The sequence below is a fragment of the Mytilus trossulus genome, chromosome 3 (assembly GCF_036588685.1).
Source record: "Mytilus trossulus isolate FHL-02 chromosome 3, PNRI_Mtr1.1.1.hap1, whole genome shotgun sequence".
Lineage (NCBI taxonomy): Eukaryota > Metazoa > Mollusca > Bivalvia > Mytilida > Mytilidae > Mytilus > Mytilus trossulus.
Genome location: NC_086375.1, coordinates 81278991 through 81305213, shown reverse-complemented (window position 1 = coordinate 81305213; position 26223 = coordinate 81278991). Strand labels below are relative to the sequence as shown.

Genomic DNA, 26223 nt, shown 5'->3' with positions numbered 1-26223 from the left:
GTCCCAACAGTTTAGGAATAAAGGGCCCAAAGGGTCCAAAATTAAACTTTGTTTGATTTCATCAAAGATTGAATAATTGGGGTTCTTTGATATGCCGAATCTAACTGTGTATGTAGACTCTTAATTTTTGGTCCCGTTTTCAAATTGGTCTACATTAAGGTCCAAAGGGTCCAAAATTAAACTTAGTTTGATTTTGACAAAAATTGAATCGGTTGGGTTCTTTGATATGCTGAATCTAAAAATGTACTTAGATATTTGATTATTAGCCCAGTTTTCAAGTTGGTCCAAATCGGGGTCCAAAATTAAACTTTGTTTGATTTCATCAAAAATTAAATAAATGGGGTTCTTTGATATGCCAAATCTAACTGTGTATGTAGATTCTAAATTTTTGGCCCTGTTTTCAAATTGGTATACATTAAAGTCTAAAGGGTCCAAAATAAAACTTAGTTTGACTTTAACAAAAATTGAATTCTTGGGGTTCTTTGATATGCTGAATCCAAACATGTACCTAGATTTTTGATTATGGGCCCAGTTTTCAAGTTGGTCCAAATCAGGATCCAAAATTATTATATTAAGTATTGTGCAATAGCAAGAAATTTTCAATTGCACAGTACTCAGCAATAACAAGAAATCTACAATTGCACAGTATTGTGCAATAGCAAGTATTTTCAATTGCACAGTATTGCGCAATAGCAAGAAATATCTAATTGCACAATTTCAATTGGAGTTATCTTTCTTTGTCCATAATAGTAGTTGAATCAACTTAAATCATTGTTTGATACAATATACAATGTATATTCACTTTTACTACCAACTGATAAATTAAAACAATCTTTACCATTCAGTGATAACAAGCACTTTTTTTACATTTTAATATTTTATGATGTATTTAAATTAGTAATTATTGTTGCAAACTCCATTAGAAATTTGAATTGAGATCGGTTTTGGAATAAAGGAAAAGGGGATGTGAAAAAAAAATTGAGGGGGGGGGGGGGGTCAATTTTTCTCATTTGAAATTTCATAAATAAAAAGAAAATTTCTTCAAACATTTTTTTGAGAGGATTAACATTCAATTTAAATTTTAAGTTTATTAGACCACATTCATTCTGTGTCAGAAACCTATGCTGTGTCAACTATTTAATCACAATCCAAATTTAGAGCTGAATCCAGCTTGAATGTTGTGTCCGTACTTGCCCTAACCGTTCAGGGTTCAACCTCTGCTGTCGTATAAAGCTGCGCCCTGCGGAGCATCTGGTTCATTTATGAATTAATTTTGCCCTCTATCTTTGTATAGACCTGAGGTACAGTTTAATCTAAATGTTCTGAAAGCAGTGAACCTTACAGAGTTACCATTGTTGAAGAATTGGATATACGATCAGGTGATGGATGGATTGGCTAAAGGTAAATACTTTCTTTTACATGTAAATGACATTCATGATGTACATGAAGTATTGTACAAGAATCTGCAGATAGTAGCCAGATACCATTAAAATACAAAATTCTTAAGGTGTAATACCACCAAATCATGGTACGTCACACAGGTTGTATACGAAAATAGGTTGAAAAAAAAAATATTCCCTTGAATTTGACAGTTGTAGTTATTGCAGTAAACCATTTCTGTGTCATAATAAAATTGAGAATGGAAATGGGGAATGTGTCAAAGAGACAACAACCCGACCGCACCCGGAGGCATCCTTCAGCTGGCCCCTAAACAAATATATACTAGTTCAGTGATAATTAACGCAATACTAATTTCCAAACTGTACACAAGAAACTAAAATTAAAATAATACAAGACTAACAAAGACCAGAGGCTCCTGACTTGGGACAGGCGCAAAAATGCGGCGGGGTTAAACATGTTTGTGAGATCTCAACCCTCCCCTATACCCTTAGCCAATGTAGAAAAGTAAACGTATAACAATAAGCACATTAAAATTCAGTTCAAGAGAAGTCCGAGTAACATATGTTTTGGGTATTTCAGAACACTATTATTATTTTATTTGGGATTTCTAAAGACTATTTTGTAATCTTAAGGTTACATGGTGACTAAACATTGTACACAGATAAAATAAGGGGAGAAATTTGATTGGTTAACTTCCAATGATTGTTATTTTCTTAAATGCAATGAAATGTTATGTGAAATTTTTTTCTATAGTACTGGACAGGATAAAACTTTACTCATGCCAAGTATTTCTTTATTTGAAAGAAAGATACACTCTGCACATTTTTTTGAAAAGTGCAAATTTAACAAACACTAATTGGGGAAAATCAATGGTGGTATTACACCTTAAGGTGGCTGGGGCGTCTTAATTAAAACTGACAGAATTTTTTGATAACTTGTCAAGATAAAGCTTTTATCATGCTTTTTTCAAAACTGTATAAAAAAGTATGGGTCACCGGACTTTTTTTCACGCTACAGGTTGCGCAAAATTGTCAGATTTTGTATAGATTATTCATGGAAAATTAAATTTTGTGTGATAAAACGAAAAGGTACTATAAGAACTTTAAGATAAAATGTGAGAATATTGCTCTTATAACATGCTTTCAAATAAGCAAAAGAAAAAATGGGGTCACCGAACTTGTTTTCTTGATACATATCAAAATAGGTAAATTCATAACACTTTCTATTGTAAAATTTTCTTTATCAGAGTTATCTCCCCTTATTTGGCAAAGTTTGAAAAAATCTAATCAAACACAAGCAAGGCGTTTTTACAAAATTACAACTGAAGTTATGTTAAAACACACAATTTTCTATATTTATATCAAAAGTCTTTTACATAATTTACATACAACTCTCAAAATTTGCACATTTCATCAAATATATAGACCAAAGATATCTGCTTATTTAAAATCCAAGATGGAGGAAGACACCCGAGCCACCTTAAAGAAAGGTTCTACATGTATTTTTACTTGTAGATGTATAAAAATGCTTCTTCTTTTGTTTTAGTTATAGCAATAGTATTATGACATTTTTTTTATTGATGACAAACAAGTAAATAACATTGACTTTGTGGTTTCAGCCATGGTAGATCCTGGACAGATAAATATTCCTATAGCTAGAGTTGGTGCTGTACAGTTAAAGAAACCAGGGGAAAACAAAGCACAGAAATTAGGTATATTGTCATTGTTTGATCAACAAAAATAAGCATATTGGTAGACCATTCTTATGTGAACAATCCCGTCAATTTTGTTCACATTTCTGTCATGTTTTTTTCGTGACAATATAGAGCGTCAGTATTTTGCAATTTCAATAAATATGAGAATTATCAATATGAGTAAAAGCTGATGCTGGGTAAAAGTCATCATGACACCAACCAAACCAAAGACACCCATAATGAAAGGACAACTGTTTTTCTGATGATATTTTTTTTTTTTTTTTTTTTTTTATACACCTAATCAATTCTATTTTAACTTTTCGTAGAGCTATATTTAAGGAATGACTGTAATATTTTTTCTGTCTATGAAGAAATAACATAAAAATTTTGGTGCACACTGAATAATGCGTGTAGTGGGTTATTTAACAATGTGCACCACATTTTTATGTTATTTCAAATAGGCAGAAAAAATATTACAGCCATTTCTTATAATTTAATTCTAAATTCCATTTTAAACCTTAGAAAACCATAAAAAAACGTTGATGACGTCACAGTCACATGACTTAATTATGTCTATGGGCTCATAACAAAATAACGTCAGCCAATGGGCAGACGCGTTACATCAAAAATTAAATTATATAAAAATAACACTTTTTGAAACCAAATTTGCTCATTTGAGAACTAAGGTCAATGTTAGGTAAAGCCAGCTCAACAATCAAAACATTTAAACAACTAAAAAGAGTCTTCAAAGCATTTGATATAAATTAAAATTGTAAATCCATAAACTATTATGCTGTACATAATGTCTATCAGATCAATTTAATATGAAGTAAAATACAAGATTATTTTTTTTACAGCACAAGGAGTTCTGACAATACATATTCTAGGGAAGCCAACTAAGAATGGAGGTATTGTTATAACTTTATATAATTAACATAGTGGAAGAGTATAATTGTAACTATTTAAATAAATAATCAGTTTTGAATTTTGTACATGATGTGTATCTAAACAATTTCCATGTGTATTAACAAGGTCTATCACAATTGATAGATTTAAGTGAAGTTCAGATTGTTGATATTTATTTCAAAAGAACAAATCCAGTCTTAAACCCTTACCATAGTATTTGTAGGTTTTTATACGACCGCAAATTTTGAAAAAATTTTCGTCGTATATTGCTATCACGTTGGCGTCGTCGTCGTCGTCGTCGTCGTCGTCGTCGTCGTCGTCGTCGTCGTCCGAATACTTTTAGTTTTCGCACTCTAACTTTAGTAAAAGTGAATAGAAATCTATGAAATTTTAACACAAGGTTTATGACCATAAAAGGAAGGCTGGTATTGATTTTGGGAGTTTTGGTCCTAACATTTTAGGAATTAGGGGCCAAAAAGGGCCCAAATAAGCATTTTCTTGGTTTTCGCACTATAACTTTAGTTTAAGTTAATAGAAATCTATGAAATTTTGACACAAGGTTTATAACCACAAAATAAAGGTTGGGATTGATTTTGGAAGTTTTATTTTCAACAGTTTAGGAATTAGGGGCCAAAAAAGGGCCCAAATAAGCATTATTCTTGGTTTTCGCACAATAACTTTAGTTAAAGTAAATAGAAATCAATGAAATTTAAACACAATGTTTATGACCACAAAAGGAAGGTTGGTATTGATTTTGGGAGTTTCAGTCCCAACAGTTTAGGAATTAGGGGCCAAAAAGGGACCCAAATAAGCATTTTTCTTGGTTTTCGCACCATAGCGTTAGTATAAGTTAATAGAAATCTATGAAATTTAAACACAAGATTTATGACTATAAAAGGAAGGTTGGTATTGATTTTGGAAGTTTTGGTCCCAACAGTTAAGGAAAAAGGGGCCCAAAGGGTCCAAAATTAAACTTTGTTTGATTTCATCAAAATTGAATAATTGGGGTTCTTTAATATGCCGAATCTAACTGTGTATGTAGATTCTTAATTTTTGGTCCCGTATTCAAATTGGTCTACATTAAGGTCCAAAGGGTCCAAAATTAAACTTAGTTTGATTTTAACAAAAATTGAAACCTTGGGGTTCTTTGATATGCTGAATCTAAAAATGTACTTAGATTTTTGATTATTGGCCCAGTTTTCAAGTTGGCCCAAATCGGGGTCCAAAATTAAACATTGTTTGATTTCATCAAAAATTGAATAATTGGGGTTCTTTGATATGCCAAATCTAACTGTGTATGTAGATTCTTAATTTTTGGTCCAGTTTTAAAATTGGTCTAAATTAAAGTGCATAGGGTCCAAAATTAAACTAAGTTTGATTTTAACAAAAATTAAATTCTTGGGCCTCTTTGATATGCTGAATCTAAACATGTACTTAGATTTTTGATTATGGGCCCAGTTTTCAAGTTGGTCTAAATCAGGATCTAAAATTATTATATTAAGTATTGTGCAATAGCAAGTCTTTTCAATTGCACAGTATTGTGCAATGGCAAGAAATATCTAATTTCACAATATTGTGAAATAGCAATTTTTTTTTTAATTAAGAGTTATCTTTCTTTGTCCAGTATAGTAAGCAAGAAATATCTGCAATAATTTTTTTTAATTGGAGTTATCTTTCTTTGTCCAGAATCAACTTAAATCTTTGTTATATACAATATACAATGTATATTCACTTTTTACTACCAACTGATAAATTTAAATAATCTTTACCATTCAGTGATAACAAGCAGTTTTTTTACATCATGTATTTAAATGAGTAGTAATTGTTGCAAACTCCATTAGAATATTTTAATTGAAATTAGTTTTGGAATAAGGGAAAGGGGGATGTGAATAAAAAATTGGGTTAAATTTTTCTCATTTGAAATTTCATAAATAAAAAGAAAATTTCTTCAAACATTTTTTTGAGAGGATTAATATTCAACAGCATAGTGAATTGCTCTATTAAAGAGAAAACAAAAATTTTAAGTTCATTTGAATACATTCATTCTGTATCAGAAACCTATGCTGTGTCAACTATTTAATCACAATCCAAATTTAGAGCGGAATCCAGCTTGAATGTTGTGTCCATACTTGCCCCAACCGTTCAGGGTTCAACCTCTGCGGTCGTATAAAGCTACGCCCTGCGGAGCATCTGGTTGAATAATGTTACATGAACTGATATATGATCTGCTCCTTTCTACATCATTGGTATAAGGTTAAAAACTTAGAAATATATATATGTCCAATATATGTTTATGAATAAGAAACCCAAACTAACATGTGTTTGCTTTTTAAATATAGATACAGAAGATGTGCGTTACTCCACATTACGACTGGGAGAACAGAAACGTACAACACATGACGAGTTGGCCATCAATGAATGGGATGATATCTGCTCATTCTTTGTTTATAATCTCAAAAAAGAAAAGGTAATGTAAAATGTTCCACAGAAATATGTACAATAACTTTTAGCCAAGATAAAATTAACATGACTGTTTTTATTTTCTTGTTTTTAAAAAAGTTTATAAAGTTTTCATTTCTCTGTGATGTTTGCTTTTATTTGACTGTCTTTTGAAGAAGATTTAAGCATGTATAGTGTTTTTTTCTTAAAACTGAAGATTGTTTCATCCATTGATCATTTTGGTTTCTTAATACATGCACCAAATATTGACATCTATTACAAAACATTACAGAGTTTTCACATTGTTCAAGGTTGTACAGATCCCTGTAATTGCTTACATCCATTTCATTTGAACTTGGTTGACAATGGTTTCATTGGCAATCCTGCCACATCTCGTCACTTTTATATCTATACCCAAGGATATCAATAGTAGTGAAGTATCAAATATATTTATGGTTAAATTGATCAGACAACAGTAAATACATCTATATTATGACTGAGAGTAAAGAACTTTACTTTAAGGGGATACCCAGAAATGAAAATATAGTTTACTTATTTTGAAAATGACAATTTTATATTTCAGATAACATTAAAAAGTAAATGTCACAGACTGTTGAGTAATGTCACACTACAACAACATGTAATAGAGTTGTCTTCCTTACCATTTAATCTGCAACAAAAGTAAGTTAATATATCACACTGCAACAACCTGTGATAGATATAAAAAAAGAAGATGTGGTATAATTGCCAATGAGATAACTCTCCACAAGAGACCAAAATAACACAGCAGTTAACAACTATAGGTAACCATACAGCCTTCAACAATGAGCAAAGCCCATACTGCATAGTCAGCTTTAAAAGGCCCCCAAAGGACAATGTAAAGCAATACAAACGAGAAAACTAACGGCCTAATTTATGTACAAAAATTGAGCAGGAAACAAATATGTAACACATAAACAAACGACAAATAAAGTTGTCTTTTTTGCCATTTCTTCTCCAACAAAAGCAAGTCAATATGTAATGGATCCTGACTAAAACTGAATTGCTTTCTGTCATTAGCAAAAAAAGTCCACTGAAAAGAGCAGATTTTATATTTGTATTTTACTTTGATCAATTATTATTGGATCTGTATCACAGCTAGTGAGCTTTCAGTCCCTAGGGTAACTTTCTCCCTGTACTCAATATTACAGGCATTTGTTATGATTCACCTGCGACTGATACAATTAAAGCTGGGACATATTCATGGTTGATCTGACAACTGCAGCAACTGATTAAAGACATTGTTAAAACTTTGTACTTTTTGTCTTCTGTGTTTTTGTAAGGGTTTTAATGTGCTTTGTATCAGTCCGATGAGTTCAGCCCTTTTTTTACTGATCTGTACAGTCACACCATTGTCCCAGGTTAGGGGAAGGGTTTAGTGTCCACAAACATGTTCATCCCTGACACATTTTGTAGGTGGATTGAAATATCAATGTAAGGGTCAGTCAAAAATAAAGGAATTACATTTACCTGAAATACAGTCTGAATAGCTTACATTAATTAAATGCAAAAGACTGGTAAGGGTTTAAATCTTCAAGAAAATTTTTTTTTTCACAATTAAATGACTAAGTCATCTAGTCAGTTGATGTTACCTTAAATTGTAGTTAATATAAATTGATACACTCAAATACTTTATTGTTATGATTTCAGTATAAATACAACAGTAGAGAATACTGATGGTAGTACATATGAACTAAAGTTACAGTATACACCACTTCCTCAGGTAGATCTAGAAAGACAACCAGATATACAAACATCTGATAACAGTAAGTTTCTCTTATATTTCCTGATAAGAACAACACATTAGATAACATTTTAATTCAAGAATCAATAAAATAAAGAAAAACAATGTAATGAGTTTACAATGTAATTGTTTGCTTCTGTATGAAAATGTATTGTACACTTAATGCTGAATTAACCAATGGAATGAAAAGAGAAAAAAAAAACATGTGCATTGTTAAAAAACATTGTGTATAAGATTTACTATGGATACATTTATTTGTGTGCATTGAAGAAATATTGTATACATTGTACTCATGGATACTTGAATTTGTAGTTCTTACAAATTATGCATCCAAGCCATAACACAGATATATAAAAAAAATTAATATGCTTTTAATATATACTGAATTAGCATGCCTTTATAATAATGTTGTAATTTATACTTCAGAATCTGGTGTAATGTATATATGTATCCATGGAGCCAGTAACTTGATAGCTTCAGACAGAAATGGGACCTCTGATCCTTACTGTGTGGCATTCTGTGACAGGAGAAGAGTAAGTTCTGGACAAATATGTATATGTCTATTTAAGGAGGTACATAACACTACAGGGAGATAACTCTGTAAAAATTAGCTAAATGTTTAAATCATGTTGTATTGTTAAGGAAATATTAAGCTTTTGATGATAGAAATCAGTGATTGTCATACTGCTATGTACGTATCCAATGAAATTTTCCCCATTAACTGTATTGTTCAATTATTTTGAAATTTTTATAACTTTCCCCCAAATCACTACTTTGTCAAAGTTTTAACAGAAAAGCTCAACAAAAACATGAAAACCTTTCAATTTCTCTTTCTTATATTTTTATTTATCAACAAAATGCTTTTTATCTTGCCTTTTTCCAAAGACTATTCTTCACAAAATAAATTTAACAATTCTCTAAGTCAATTTTTTTTATGATTTGTTGTAGTTGTTAACCACGCCTTTTGTGAAAAATACGTTAACACCAAGATGGGATTCGAGTGTGGAATTTTTTGTCAAAGATTTTACGAATGTAAGTACAACCTAGTTTACCTTTATTACAATTTTTACTTTTAATTTATTTCATCTATTTTTGACTGGTTCCTTTTGAAATACTTAAGAAGAAATGACAGTTAAGTCTTTTTATCAATCTATTTCTTTACAAATAATAGTATGCTCATGGTATTGTTAGAATCATCGATCTTTAATTGTTGAAAGAGATTTTAATTTATATGGGACTTTATTTGATAGTTAGAGTAAAAACAATCAGATACTGTATATATGTTGCTTTTATGGTCATTGGAAAATTGTCCTGATGAGGCCACCTTGCAGGCCAAACTTGTGGACCATAGCAAATAAAGTTTCAGACCAATTAAAGTGTTGATGTCAATTAGGAGTATATTATAGCAAAAATATTTAAATATATTTCCAATTTTAACCTTAAAGTTCAATAAATAGTAGCTAAATTAAAAAGGACACCATTACCTGAGTGAATTGGTGCCAAAGTTTCTATTCAAAATAAGAACAATTTCTAAAATAATAATTAGCAGAGTGAATGTGTATAATGTATAATGGTTTATTTCAGGTTACGTTGTCATTCTATGTTTTTGATTGGGATGGAACCAATATTATAGAAGATGATTTCTTAGGATCAGCTTTCTGTACAGTATCAGAGGTGATTAAGTAACAATACCAATGGACAGCATGGGTTTATTTGAGGTTACAAACAGTTTTCTACACCCCAAGTAATACACTGAGTTAAGATTTGTCTTGTACATGTATTATACCTGTTTATACAGTGATAAAAAGATACATACAGAAAATATTAATAAAAAAAAATTGTTTACCAGTACTTTATGGTCATTTGATCCCAATATTTGCGAAAAGATTTGTGTAACATTTGAAGATATCTTTACTCGTATATGTTGATTCTTTTCTCATACACCATATTTTTTGCCTATAGGAAGAGCCTGCAGTGATAAGGAAACAGTTGACCTTGGGATACAACAAATCATCTGAAGGTTATGTCACAGATGCAGCTTATGGAAAGATTGTGGTCTCTTTAGTGTTTAGACCTGTTACTTCAGTAGAGAAATCAGGTATGAACCCTTTCATTCATATCCTTCAATTTAGCTTGTCCAACTATAAATTCAAATTTAAAACTGAATATTAAAACAGGAAATTAATAAAAACTAGAATAAAATTCATTAATGAAAATTAATGGAGTTTTCAGGTCTAAAAAATAACCAGATTAAATGGAAGTAGGGATAGGTATTTGTGTATGGCTAATGGTCTTTAATAGTTAGCATTGAATGCATAGAAAACCAACTAGTCCCCTCGGTCATATATACATGTCTTACTCATACTATAAAGTCGGGATAGTTTCAGAAGCAAATGATTACTAAATATTCCAGACTTTAAAAAAAAACTATTTTCAAATAGTTCCTTCTTTGAAGGTCAATTTAACAAATATATTTATGATATAATGTAGCTTTAATTTGCAGAAGAATTTAAGCCATATAGTTTTAATGGAAATATGGCAGTCATTTTATTATTCATCCTAATCAGTGATATTGCTCCTGTATAAGTCTGAGAAGTGTTGTACCTAGAAGACTTATATTCTCTTTGTTTTTACAGAAAGATACAGAGTAGCAAGCTTGAGTGACAGCGGGAAGAGAGATTACTTGTATAATGAAGATCTTGTATCCCCTTCTTCTGCTGTGAGTAAAATGGAATATGAGCTAGATACTTTGTGTAATATTTAAGTGTTGCCTTTAGAGTACTGGTAGTTAGCTTTGTATATTCATAAATTAGCTTAACTTTCTATTTACAAACTGTTTAGTTTAAATTTAGGTTTCTAAACTCACAGAATCACTTGCTAAAGTGTTTAAACTAAGCTTTCAAAAAATATTGATGGCTAACATTTTCATAAAATTTGTGGTTATACATCATTAAGCTGACATTACTGTATCAATCAATTAATCACCAATTAATCAATCACAATCAATCAATCGCAATCAATCAATCAATCAAAATTTAGGTCACACAGAATTGTTGCACAGATATATTACAGAAGCATAAACTGTATGGCTGTACTAGTAAATAGTCAATTTAGTGAAGATATAGCCTGAACATTATACTGCTGTGTATGCTATAATATTATTTATTTAAATGGAATTATTACAAAAAACTCATTTAAGGAACTTTAAAAAACAGATTAAAGTCTTTTAATTTATTTAAACAAAAATTGATAACTACCAGTATTGTCAAGTCAGCACTAACATGGCTTTTCATTATCTTTTATTCTAAGTTGAATGTACATCATTTTAAAAAATGTTGTTGTTGTGTTCACTTCAAAATTAAGATATTTTACATTTTGTTCCCAAGTAACTTCAAATAGCATCCATTATACAGAGGAAATTTGTTGATTGCATCTTGTTTATGAAATTTACAGCATATATAAAACCTGAAAGAAATTCACTTCATCTAGGATTCTGTATTCTTTTTCTGTAGTATCTGAATATTATTTTCACTGTTGATTTTAAATGTATACTGGAAGAATTGTAACACAAAATGATGAATTTTTTTTAACCAAGAAACAGACATAATTTATAGCAATTAAGTTCAGTTAATGTTTATTCAGATAATCTGCTAAAAAAACAGGTTATTTAACATACTGCTGATGTTTTTGATAACATTTTGAATTGTTGTGTTTTGTTCTAACCTGGGAGGTGTTATACAACAAACCAGTAATCACTTGCTATTGCCCTTTTCCAAAAATTCATTTCTTAAATTATGAATATGACTGTAAGCTTATGATTTGACATCATTAGTTACACCCTTTGGAATGAAAGACTCATTTTTTGGATAAAAATATATAAAACTTAATAAGCATTAGTCTGCAATATTCACAATTTGTAATAAAAAAATTAATAAGTATGCATTACATACATCAAGCTCATACCTCCTCTTTTCCATGTTTTAATGCCTAAGCACATGCCATGGAGAACTTGTCTATGTAATATGTCTGGTCAGTATGATACCTCCAGGTTCTAACTTTTGTTACACATAATCATTTGTTTATACATTGGTTAACGTACTGCATGGTTATTCCCCCTTAATGCATGATTCACTTACTAAATATCTCCCACAAATAGTAAAAAGAAAAAAATTGAATATGCTGTACTCTAATTTGAGATGTATGCTGGTCTTATGATAAAACTTAAAATGAATAACAATTTTAGTCAGAAAATCATCTTGTTTTGTTGCTTATGTGTATATGTTAAAAATGTGATCAATAAAAAGAACTTTAAAATTGTTTTAAAACAGTTTTTATTTTTGCATGAATAACATTGATAATTTTTTATTTTGATCATATATTTATACTGCTATATTAATTATTCAGCCTACAACATCAAGATCATCCTTTCATCGGAATGACCAGGTATACAGTATTCACAATATCAATGTTTTCTTACAAACTCTTAAATTTAATTTATTACATGCAGCCATCTCTTTTCTAGGTGTTTTATAATCCTGTTTAATGATATAAACTAAGAAGTTGTTTTAATGGCCTTCAGTAAAAAAAATTGTAATATGCAAATGCATAAAACGGTAAATAAACAATTTAATTTTTCAAACAAACAAAGAAAGCCAGAATTGAAAACATTGGTATATATGGTACATATAAAAAATGAATAAATTCCACTAGTAGATTATAATAATGACAGTTAGGTACTATTTATATAACCTTAAAATAATTCGGCTAATTAAAAAATATTGCCTTGCATGTGTATACAGAATAGCATGGTTAATGGTACACTAAAATATATATTTTTTATATGGAGACTAAAAAAGTGACATTTACCTATGTACACCATTGCAATTATTTAGCTTATATTTTTGTTTATGCTGCTTTTTAGCTTACACATTATATCTAAAACAAATATACTTTTACTTGGTCCTTATTGTCCATAACAAGACATCTTTGTAAAAATAGAAATTATATGTCATAATTTATTACTTCAGCAGCTGTCAAACATGGTCTTCAAATCTAAAATTGACCTTAATTTTTTTTCTACCTGTTTGAAAAATTGCTAAAATCTGTGAGTAGTGGTGAATCATTTTAGCTATTGTTTGGAATCTCATTTATGGTATGTGCTTTGAAACACTGTGTTCTGTGAGTCAATGTTACTTATAAAACAGATTCCTCTGAAAATTTAGTTACACCATGTAGATAATTGCAGCCTTAGCCAAAAATGTACCAATAGTAGTTTCACTGTGTAACATTTTATACAGCCTGCTTACTATAAACATGGTTAAATGTCACTGTTTTAAAATGGTTTAATAAAAGCTTTGATCATGCATTTAAAAACCTTCATTGTTGCTTTGATATATCTTTTGAGGCAAATTATATTTTTCCTTTGAAGTATTCTAATTGGAGTTATTTCCCTTAGTAGTAATGATTCAAGGAAATCTGATTTAATTCTTGTTTTTCAAAGAAAAAAAATGTATTGTAAGTTTGATAAAAAAAAATCCTGTCTAGACCACACGTATGAGTAACTAGCATACAAAACTTAAACAAATGAAGATTGTTCAGAAAACAACCTTTTTTAAATCTAGCAGTCAGTGAAACAAATTGAATTTGTTTGGTTTATCAGGGAATTCAGGATTATTGCTCATGAACATTGTGACACAGGGAAATAACTCAAATATGAAGTGAAAAACCATCTGTTATATTTATTTTTCATAAATGTAAAATGATATTGCATACTGGTACATTTGATTTATTTGTAAATTCTTCATTTTAAATCTCCATTTTCTCACTATCATCAGTTAATATTCACTGTTTTTACTCATATTTGTTTGTCATTCATATCATGTTATCATTATCACACTTTTCCCTTCCAAGGAGGAGGTAACTCCCACAGAGGTTCACGCAGAGGTAGGATATTGCATGTGCTAAGTGTTTGTTTTAGTGTATAACATTGTAGATATCAATGCAGTTAGAAGAATGAACTTATTGGACTGTAAGAACATGATGTTCAATATAGGTTTGACTTTATGAAGGTTATAGGTTTGACCTTATGAAGGTTGTTGATATGTCATTGGTGTTTTGTATGAATGTTAATATGTCTGAATGTAACATATTGCTTTGCATGTTGGGTAAATTGTAGGCATAAATTAAAGAATCCAGTAAAGCTATTGTACATGTATTACCATTTATAGTTCCGATGTTCCATTAGATAAAATTATTAAGGCCTTCGAGGATTTCATAGTACCGGTAGTGTTAAAGGTTTCTTAGTAAACATGAATTGAATGTATTATTGAATTTATATGTGACGATAGTTGTTCCACATTTAAAAAGATATTGTATGTAAAATCTAAAAAAAATAGATATTTCAGTTTTGTCTAAACTATCAAAGAGAAATGATTCTAAAATATTTTTTAAACAAAATGCATTTAAAGCATTTTTTGGGGACTAAAAATTTTATATGCTTTAAAAAAAGAGGATGTCCTAATGATGTCAAATCAAAGAGCTGTTGAAACAAAGTACTTTTTACTTAAATTAGATTTAAACTGTGAATGGAGAGATGTGATTAATTGGCATAATTTGAGGTAAAGATAATAAAGAATTACTTCAAGCTCAGCACATATCAATGCCTATCTTTGAACATATTTTTACAGAAGACAGTTGTTGACAATAAATTCAGAGGATTTCTATGAAATTTTAAACAAACCTGGTCCTGGCCACATTTTGTGTTTTATGTATAAGCTCCCTCATGATAATCCTATCCTCTAACATTCTAACTGTGATTTAAAATATCTAATAACACTTGTATAACACCTGTAAATATACCTGTATAACACCTGTATAATTTTGTCTTTTCTGTAATTGAGAATGTCTGAATTAATATATATGAACAGAAGATGTGAGATGTGCAATCAAATATCTTAAAACCCTCTTGTGAGATTAAAGGGTTCCGGAATCTACTTTTAAAAATATGTGTCTTATAAATATACAAATTAAACATCATGGCTACTTTGAACTGTAAACTGTAAATATATACCTGTGCTATATATAACTAAACAATGATACTGATCTGTTAAAAAAAAAACGTTTGGAAGAAATGAAAAAAAAAAGATTTTTAGAATATTTAAACTTCTTTGAATTGTGTTTGAATACCAACTTAGTAAGTTCAAGTATATTAAAATTTGTAGTGTTTGTGTCAAATCAACAGTTTCATTGTGTTTGACTATATGTTTTGCATGTACTGATTTAACTGCTATAATTTGTGCTGGTCCTATTTTAGTTTCATGTTTTGCATTTACTGTTTGATTGTTATATTGTACTGATTTGACTGTATTTTGTTGTTGGTACCAGATTTAACAATTATATTTGTTTCAGGGAGGAGGACCAAATCATCAGACATCTAAGAAAGTTACACTGGCTGAATTATACCCAACAAGTAAGTAAATATTGATGGATTTCATTTTTTAATATGAATTACTCACTAACAGCACAAATTAAATTTAAATGTAACCTTTTTTGGGGGAAATAGAAGGCTATTAAATAAGGAAATGCTGCATTTACATGACATCTTCAATGAAAAGTAAATAACATTGAGATTTGAAATTTAGCATAAAGGTTCCCTATTGGAATTTTGAAAACAAGGGTTAATTATTGGTTTATTTTTGATAAACTAGCTTTGATAATGGTTGACTATAAATATGTGATTTGTATGTATCAGTTTCTCTTCTTTATTTTCAGCTAAAACTATGGTAGATTTGACAATTCTTCAAGGCAGAGATTTGATTGCAATGGACAGAAATGGTAATGTTCCATGAGATTTTACTATGCTGCTGTTATTATTTTGTTATCTTGTTTCTTGAATAAACTTAATAATGTTTGCTTAAGACCAAAGTTTTGGGAAGACGAATACAATGTATATGCAATTTTTTAGAGCAATAACATATGTGTTGCTCACAAAAATCAGTATCATATAAAAACTGTTTAAGAATTTTGGTGTTTCCATATGAAAAACCTTTGCTTAATGAATTATTATTGATTTAGGATTTAGTGATCCCTTCTGTATAGTAAAGATGGGAGAGAAGAGATTACTGAAGACCACAGTGAAGAAGAAAACATTATTCCCTAAGTGGAATGAGAGTACTACATTTGAATTCAATGATGAAAGCCAAATGATTGAAATTGTAAGTTATTTTAATAGATCAGTTTAAAGGATTGTATAGCTTGTTCCTCAAAACTGTGAGGCATCAAATTACAACATAATGTATTGTCTTAAATATTAATTGGAATTTAAAAAGAGAATATTTTCAGAAAGAAAATTGTAAAAATTTAAAAGTAAGAGAAATAAATCTATATTTATTTTCATTCTGCTTAGAAAAAATAGCTGTCCACAAAATGAAAGTAAGTTTGTCTACATAAAGTAATTTGTAGTTTGGATGGCTACTGTATGAAATTGATTCATTTTGCCTTACTTCAACAATGTCACAGAGTCAAGAATAAGGTTTCCTGTTTCTTGTCATTTCATTGTTATTATGCAGGAGATGTGTGGAATATATCAATGAGACAGAAAGCAAATAACACAAAAAACAAAACAAAATAAATCTGGAGGTAAACTAACAGTTTTTAATTATAGACAAATGCTCATACAATATGCCATGCTAAATGTCTGGTACAATTGTGAATAAAGATATGATATACAGCAACAAACTACAGCCACTGAATTACAGGCTCCTGACTTGGGACAGGCACATACATACAGAATGTGGCGGGTTAAACATGTTTGGTGGTGCCAAACTCTCCACTAACATGGGACAGCGGTGTAACAGTACAACATAAGAACAAATTATAAAAATAAGTTGGGAAGGTCCAAACTTATCAGATCTATAACAGAACACCAAAACTATGTCTAACATATACATAATATTTGATAATTCAATGATTTTTTTAGCTGCTGTATGATAAAGATTTTATATCAGATGATTTCCTGGGAAAAGCTATGCTATCTCTTGATAAACTGAGAGAAATTTCTTACAAGGTAATTATGACATTTTTTAAACCTTATTTCAAGCAGAGTAGCTTGCTTACTCCTTTACATCATTCCATCTACAAATGTAAATGTATGTTATTGTTTTCATATTTGTTTAAAGCTCATTAGAAAATCTGTTTATATATTTGATATTATCCTGAATTCAAATAAATATTCAATGAATAAGAATGACATACAAGAGAGACAACCAAACCATACAATAAAACCAGATAACATTAAGACATACTAGCAACAAAAATAAAGTACATATGTATTGTATATAATGCTCTTAATTGTAAAATGCCTATCGTGCTATCCTTCCATTGTACATTATAAGGATAGATTTCCTCACAATTGGGCATCTCATTGGTTTCAAACTTGACATTTAGCAGTAAATTAACAAGTTGTGATGTGTTAAGTACTTTCAAATTTCTAGTTTGCATGTTAAGGATTTTCACTTATAAGTGACATGTTATGCTTACCTGATTCATGCATTATGATAATTTGAATTTAAAGAGCATACATGTATTTGTTAACTCAAAATTAGATGCAGTTTCTTCATTTGAATTGGCTATCACAGATTAAGGTATTTTAAGGTTCATATATAACATATGTTTATGTCTAGCTGCACTTTTTACCTCCACCTAAAATAAACTTTGTTGTAAGTTGTTCCCCTTGATATTACAGGACTCATCAGAATGGATAAAGTTACAAAGAACTAAATCTGGTATGTTACAGATCAAGTGCACTGTTACAACAAATGGAGTTCCTGTAAGTTTTTACACTCAATCATTATATTTATTTAATTATTAGTTTTTAAAATGTTTCCAGTCTTTTTTAGTATACCTCTGTTAGAAGGAAACTATTTTTAGTGTTCAACATACAGCATTATCCTGTTTTATAATTGATTTTCAATTGTCAGCTAATCAAACATTACAAATGGACAATTTTGCTGTGATTTACTAAGTGATGAATGCTTCGGAAAAAAGTTTCTTAAATGTATGATAGTGGATACCAAATTAAAAGTTAAGCTCTGTTATGACCAGATGGGAGAAACTATTTAACTTAGATGTTTAGGGGCTTAGTTAATTGGAGTAACTTACAAAGATTATAATAAAAATATGATGTTCTTTTGTTTGTTCTTTTATAATATTTGAAATAATTGTATAGTCTTTTTTATAGATGAAAAGAGATAATGATACCAATTCAAATCCAGAAAGTGAGGTGTTTAAATCTGAAACTACTCCAGCATTACAGGTAAGTGCCCCACAAGTCCCCCATTTATAAGTGACTAGGTATTAAAAAAAGGAATTATATGACATCATTCATATTCAGAGAAATGATTATACCTCATTGTGTTAAGGTTACTTTAAACTGTGAATGGAAATGGGGAATGTGTCAAAGAGACAACAACCTGACCTTAGAGCAAAAAAAACAGCCTAAAGCCACCAATGTATCTTCAACACAGTGTTAAAAACATGCAACCGAAGGTGGGTTTCCGTTGGCCCTTTTACAAAAATGTGTTCTAGGTTAGTGAAAATAGACATCATACTAAAACTCCAAAGCATATACCGGTAAATGAATTGAAATTAAATATCATACAAGCCTAACAAAGGCCAGAGGCTCCTGACTTGGGACAAGTGCAAAAATGCAGTGGAGTTAAACATGTTTCAGAAGCAGCCTCCCCCTTTTCTTGGAAAAATTTGGTTGATTATATAGGGAATCACTGAAGCATTGAAGCATGACCCAAGTGGGCCCCCTCTTAGGCAGTCAGTGGATCTGCCACTGTGTTTAGTGAGAAGAAATGTGCACTTATATAATTACTTATCTAATAATAGCATGTCAAAATTTTAAAATGCTTAAGTAGTTTGATTGAGGATATTATTTTACTTATGTAGGCTATGCCTGATAGATCTACAGAACAAAATCACAAAATGAATGGTCAAGTTAGGAAAGATATGAAACCAGACATCTTACCACATGTTGATGAACTTGATTCTAGACATCCTATCAAGGAGGAAACTGTGGTAATGAGACATGATTCTAAAGTGTCATCTCAACCGCCTCCAAGTCAGGAATTACATGATGATGGAACATCAGCAGAACCTAAAAAGATAGATACCTCGCTACAAAATGGTAACCATGAAAAAACTGAGAGCCCTCCTAAACAGAGAAAAAGTCAAACTTCTCCTCACCAGAAAAGAGTAGAGGGGGAGAATCAGAGGACACCTAAACAACTTGGAAGTCCTGTTCCATCTGAACAAAGTAAGTCCCCAACTGAGAGTAGGGGTAGAGTACAGGGAAGAGGGAGAAACTCCTCCCAACATGTCGAATCTCAGGCGGATGGTAGTCCCTATCAGCCAGGTCATCCTCATTACATCCGTCACAGTAGTCCATCACGACGTAGTCATAGGACATCAAGAGAAACATTGATTGATAACCCATCGACAGGTCCCTCTGTAGACTCATACCGATCATCACCATCAGGGCAGGGAGGTCGTAGAGGGAGAGAGAATTCACAGAAGTCACCATTGATGAGGTCCCAGTCAGACATGACAGTAAACAGTAGACCAGGGTACACATCATTAATGCTTCCTGATAGAGAGGGCATGAAGCATGGGGACTCGTAAGTTTTTACTACTAGGAAAATATAAGTAATCATATCATCTTTTTTTTCAGACAGAATTTATTGATATTTTGTAACTCGTTTCACTTTCCTATATTAGTTTAAAAAAATTAAAGATTTTTTTTTCAATCCCAATTTGTATCTGCTACTTCTTAACCAATTTACAGAATTTTGAGAAGCTTTCACAGAATCTTACTCACAATATTATTTGCACCTCTTATTAAATTTCTTCATCTGATTGGTTTTTGGGGTTAATTTTGTCATGACATGCCATATCTGCACACTACATTATACATTGGTATTCTGCAGTAGAAAAGGGGAGTATCAATTTCTGTAACTAGCTATTTCTGGTTAATCTCCTCCTTGAGATGTGGCAGAGGAACTAAGAATTAAGATGTACTCTTTATCTATCTGCTTAAGTTGTATATTTGCCAGTATATCTATTCCTCGTTTGACTTTCTTGTACAGAACAGATTTGAAAACTACTTCTTAGTCACTGACTACTTATATATACTTGAGTGACTTCAGTTAACTTTGATTCTCATGTAACTTTTGTTGTTTATTAGTGATATTTCACAACTACCGGTACTAGAAAAGTAAGCAGGAGAAATAGTTCAATTATTTAAAAGCAGAGGGACAGAAAATAAATAATAATAAAAATCATTGTAAAAATATGTCAAATCATTTGGAAACTCCAGTTGTATTAACCTTCAGATTAATTGCTTTTGAAGCATGATTGCATTTAAGTTCATTAAGCTAATATTTATCTGTTTTATTAACTTACTAAACATTCCCATGGTTTCAGCTTTATTCCAGTAGTAATCCTGCAAATGTTGGATTGGTGTGATAATGTAACAATGTGAAATCGATTTATAAAAATGCTAACCTGATTTAATTTCAGAGGGGGTAATAACTTCTTAATTAATAGATGGTAAGAGGATATGTATTGAATCGTCACCTTTGCAGATCTGCGTCACTGCATTCCGCAAATTGTCTTATTACTAATACCTACTTACCAGTACATTATAAATACATACACACCATCCCATGCATGCATATTCAGAGAAAGTCTTTTAAAAAACATAAAATTACTTATTTTAAAATTTATGATCTTCTTCTTGTAATTCTTTCAACATCATATAATATCTTGTTTTCTCTAACTATTATTAAAACAACTGTGAATGTATTCCATAACACTTTTGTTGTTGCCAACAACACAAATAACAAAAAGACATCTAGAGGTCACTTACATTCTTCATTTATATAAAATATGTTATATATTTTTGATGGTTGAACAGCTAGACAATTACATTTTCTTATTATCTATGGTTAATAAAAAAAAAACACTAATCCGATTAAAAGCTTTTAAGATGCAGGTAGAAACAGAGAGACAATTTTATTTTACAGTTTTTAATGTGATATAAAAAAAAATGCTGTAGTATAGTATGGTGTAACTTTGAAATACATACTGGTAAAAAACACTCAAAACTAACAATACTTGTTTGGAAAAAAAAATATTCAAATTAAATAAGACTATTCTTTAATAAAACTCAGGTCAGTAAAACAACCTATACATGTGTTAAGAAATTTGTTTTATGTTTTGATATTAGACCTAAAATTTCAATACAAAAAATCTATTTTAAAAGCCAGAAGTACCAAATTATCTCCCTTTTAAGATGAAAGATATATAGAAACCTTATATTTTTGGAATCAGTGTAAAGTTAGCTATCATTTTAAAATTAAACTGGATGATTATGTCCCTTATTTCAAATGAATTAGATAACAAAAACAGTTTGTTTCACAAGCTAATCTTTCTTTTAATGACTTAAGTGAGTTTTCAACCTTGGTTCACTTTTTTTTAGATTTTTTTTTATTCACATTTTATGTTCAACAAGTGTGAGTTTGTCAGTGGAAAGACCATGTATTGTTCTCTGATTGATTGGTTTTTAATTTTATGTACAATGCTTCAAAACCCAATATGGTTGCTTTTATGGAAAACTGTATCGTAATACCTTGCTTTATGGCTTTATGTTCATGTATTAGGGAAGAATTAAGTTTGTTCCTACTTTTATATTTTTCAATGGTGATCAAGGGAAAAAACCTTGGTGTATCTTGCAGTTTTGTGTGGAATTTTCAGTGATAAAAAGAGGAAATTGCTATGCGAAATGATATGGCAATTGCCACTTTGAACACATACTGTCAAACCAGTTTTTCTTGAAATTAGTAAAACAAATTATGACTTAGTAAAGTTTTAGGATTAAACATTTTGACTTTTAATTTGATAAACCTTGTTGCCCATTGTTGACTTTTATTATGATGTTTATTGTTTTAAACTGTACCAAATTTATTGTGTATTATGCTTAACTTATATTGATACCTTTTTTTATATTTAAGGATGAATTCATTTACATATAGAGAAAAGGATGACTCCTCTGATGGTATGTTACCCTATTTATTATTGGATTTCTTTCAAGTTGATTTTAGAATTAAAGTACAGTGGACTAATTAATTATCATGTATATCAATATTTTAAGGATCTAGATTTTTTTTTCTTCATGGGTACGTTTTCATGAAACTGCATAAAAACCTGCAGAAAAAATATTGTTGATGGTATCTTCATGGGGAGTAAGGGAAAGTAAATGCTTTATGAATAATAATATCCACAGTATTTTAATGAGTTTTATATACTTTTTTTCTTTGCAGTATTTGATATGCATGATTATATTTATACTGCTTCTGTTCTGAGGGAACTGTTAAATTCAAATTATTATTAACCTCACACTTGAATTTGGGGGTTCTCCATAAACTTTCTTTTAAGATGTGTCAATTTCATTCAAAAACAATTTTTATGGTGGGAAGTAAAAAGATTATATGTTTGAATGTTGAGTTGAAGGATAAACACAATAAGGGTACACTATAGGAAAATGAAAAGTAGGATTTGAAATCTCAAAACTCACTGATCATCCCATTTCTTCTTGTTTCTAAAGTTCTCAGAATAAATAATATATTTTCCTACAATGTACAAAATAGTATATACTGTGTACCATTCACTGATGATACAGGAAGTCATGTGACCATATTCACACATTTTATTATTTTGACCAAGAAAAACACACACAGAAATGTTTTTTCCAGTCGAACAATTATTTGTTCATTGAATGCATGTATGCGTAAAGTCTGAGCACTTTTTGATTGAAAGAGTTATTGCAAGAAAGATTCAGTTTTTTTTTTATTTCTATGCTTATAGTGACCTCTAGTAGAGAGCCCTCTATTATAAGTACAGAAAAATCAGGCAAGTACGCTTGGCTTGTGTATATGTAGTGCTTACCCAGATTTATAGATGTGATACAGTTTGTACTCCAGAAATTAACCAGAATCATTACTGATAGTTTAAGCTATATTTCAATCTTATACTGTGGATTCATCATTATTCATTGGATACCAATTTTTTAGTGGATTTTGTGGGTACAGGTGAACCATGAGTTTAAATTTCAACAAATTACATATTTTCCATAGGCTTGTATGCTGACTTTAGCAGAACCACAAAGTTAAATGTCCACGAAAATGTAAATTTTCTTCAATCAATGAAAATTGGTATCCACAAAAATGAATGAATCCACAGTAGGATTGTTTCATTGTATTTACATGATAGAATAGAACTATTAACTTTTTATGCTCTCAGTGACATAAAATATACAGTATGTCACCATTGTATAAGTACAACAATAATAAGTTGATAAACAAATTTATAGTGCAAAAAGGCCGATTGTACAGACACTTTATATTGACTTATACAATGTATATTATAGAGAAACTACTTGTACTTGAAATTGATTGTACTGTAAATTCAGAAATATTTGCAAGGTTTTTATTAATGTGAAAAATGCGCCAAAGATGTAAACGCAATAATTTAAGCTTGTATTTTCAAATATTTATATGAATTGAACAGGGTTTTTCTCAAAACGGTAAAAATTAAAATCGCATTTAAGTCTTAACTGACAAAATCGCAATAATAAATGCACGCAATAATTCTCTGAATTTACAGTAGATTATAGATTATAGATATTTGTATAAAGAGACTATTTCTTAGAATTTTTATATTGTCCACTCTATGTCCAACATATGAAATATCAGTCAAAATATTTCTTCTTAATACTGGTAAGCATAACAGTATATCCATAAAAGAGGACAATTCCAAAAGACTATTAAAAAAAAGAGAAATAACCATTAGAAAAACAGCTTTACTTGTATACAAAGCACAACTATAACTAACAAACATCAATCTTACACCAAAAATAGGAGGATCTCAGGTAATTCTAAAGGGTAAGTAGATCTTGCTCCACAGGTTGCACTCATAGCTATATTGTAGTGATGCTCATGTAAGTACAAGCTCAGTGATAAACTGAGATGTCACATTGGACGGAAAGAGAATGGGCTTCGGTATCAATTGGTGACAATTGGAACCTTTCCTATTATCAAACAAAATCAAATTTTTAACAAAGTTGGATCATTTAATATTAAGTGTATAGTTAATACTAAATACAAGATATTTGTACCAATATTATAATGAAGAACAACATGGTCTAGTTGTATCAGCCACCCATAATGATTATCAGTCTCAGTAACAGTTCAAACGGTCAATTACCCCTTGATGTTTTAGCTTGCTCTGCTATTAGATAGCTACCTATGTCTGAATGAAATGGTGACTGTACTAATGTGTCTATAAATTTAATTAAAAGGTTCAATTAGGAGGGTTACCTTCAGAGCTTTACATTATAAGAAATTAAATGATGAACATGATGGTAACTATAGTGTCTTGTTAGTGGTTGCATGTGACTCTAGCCAGCACTGCTTGTCTACACGGCAAATAGGGTAACTGACAGCTTTCAAAGTACACACAGTTTACACAAAACACCCCAAAGAGAGATAGCTTTTTTTTTGTTGTTGGTAATTTGAAAATATATATTATATGTCTCTGAAAAAAGCAGTGAGAAAATTGCACAAGGGATATTGACAGTGTTTTTAAAATAAACCATAGCACACAGTTTACTTATTATTTCACACATGTTTAACTTTAAATGAATGAGACCAGTTTATAAAGAAACGAAAATTCTTGTAACTAAATTAAGAATTTTTATACAAAACAAATTAAGATATGAAAGTAGATTCTACACCTTCATTGAGTGTAGAATAATGCTTCTCTTTTCAACACAGTTACCTTTTTTTAATTGAATTGTAGAGAGTATAAAAATATTGTTTAGCTTTAGAACTAGTGATAGAATCTGTTTCTATAATGAGTTTAAGACAAATGTGTATACATATATATGCAAATTGTATCTGTATTTTCTCTATATGGCGTAACTGGCATGGCCTAATGTTTTTATGATATCACAATAGCACAGTTTGTGGAAGACCAACTGTAATCAAGCACACCACACGTACATTGATCATAAACAAATTATCAATAGTACAGGGAAAGTATAAATATGATCTGAATAAAAAAAAGTTACACATTTGAAAAATTGCTGTCAATAAATTTTGAAAAACATTTGGCATGTACACAACAATATTTAGTTTTGATTATGACCTGCTTTTTACTTCAGAGAGTAGTAGTCTTGTAGACCATGATAAAATGTACAGTATTAGTGGTGAAGTCCTGGAAGTCAGAGGACTACCAAAATCTGTTAGTAATTTCTACTGTAAAGTTAGACTTCAAAAGTAAGTATTATAAGTACAAAACCATATTTTACCAGTATCTTTGTCTGTATAAATGTATTTTGTTTTGTTTACTGCCCCTAAATTCTTAAAGCATAACTTAAATGTGAGTCTCCAATTGAAGATGCATAATGCCAGCTGTTGAAAATGTTTGGGTTTATGAAATCCTTAGAAATCATTATGATATGGAAAAGGCTATGCAGAAAAGTCTGTAGATTTGTATTGTTTTGCCAAGTTGTTAGTTGAATATTGTTCCTCTTGTTAACCATATCAGAAACCTCATTTGGGCAGTAGAAAAGTACAGAAATTTAATGATCAAGAAATAGATATAGTGAAGTATAGTTTTATTTCCTTGAGCAAAGCCATCAGGAATAAATGATATGCCTATTAAAAATAGAAAATATATTTTGTTTTATTATTACCTTTCAGTCCACATACAAAGTTTAGATTTGGGTCTAACAGTAGAGTGATAGGAAAATCAAATTTAGTCAAAGCTGACAATCCTGAAGTTAATGCTATATTTGAGGTAAGATATAAAATAATTTGTTAAATAACTGTTACCATTGTCCTTTTACTATTTTCTGTCTGTCCAATGAAAGGTTTAA

General features: G+C 30.2%; 1 protein-coding gene across 5 annotated transcripts in view; it reads left to right on the top strand.

Moving 5' to 3' along the window:
* Positions 1-26223, top strand: part of LOC134712590 (uncharacterized) — a 49192-nt gene that overhangs the window by 17133 nt on the left and 5836 nt on the right. For 3 of the 5 annotated variants that reach the window (XM_063574305.1, XM_063574300.1, XM_063574303.1), the window contains 23 exons: positions 1295-1401; positions 3020-3112; positions 3952-4002; positions 6340-6467; positions 7023-7120; positions 8129-8244; positions 8649-8755; positions 9171-9254; positions 9807-9896; positions 10185-10320; positions 10859-10941; positions 12627-12665; positions 15630-15690; positions 15993-16055; positions 16296-16435; positions 17200-17286; positions 17965-18048; positions 18460-18534; positions 19176-19903; positions 20805-20834; positions 22298-22341; positions 25507-25621; positions 26048-26144. In XM_063574305.1, coding sequence (XP_063430375.1) covers positions 1295-1401; positions 3020-3112; positions 3952-4002; positions 6340-6467; positions 7023-7120; positions 8129-8244; positions 8649-8755; positions 9171-9254; positions 9807-9896; positions 10185-10320; positions 10859-10941; positions 12627-12665; positions 15630-15690; positions 15993-16055; positions 16296-16435; positions 17200-17286; positions 17965-18048; positions 18460-18534; positions 19176-19903; positions 20805-20834; positions 22298-22341; positions 25507-25621; positions 26048-26144 — 2656 coding nt within the window. The remainder of the gene's footprint in view (positions 1-1294; positions 1402-3019; positions 3113-3951; positions 4003-6339; positions 6468-7022; positions 7121-8128; positions 8245-8648; positions 8756-9170; positions 9255-9806; positions 9897-10184; positions 10321-10858; positions 10942-12626; positions 12666-15629; positions 15691-15992; positions 16056-16295; positions 16436-17199; positions 17287-17964; positions 18049-18459; positions 18535-19175; positions 19904-20804; positions 20835-22297; positions 22342-25506; positions 25622-26047; positions 26145-26223) is intronic. The other 2 variants (XM_063574302.1, XM_063574301.1) reach the window with 2 other exon arrangements.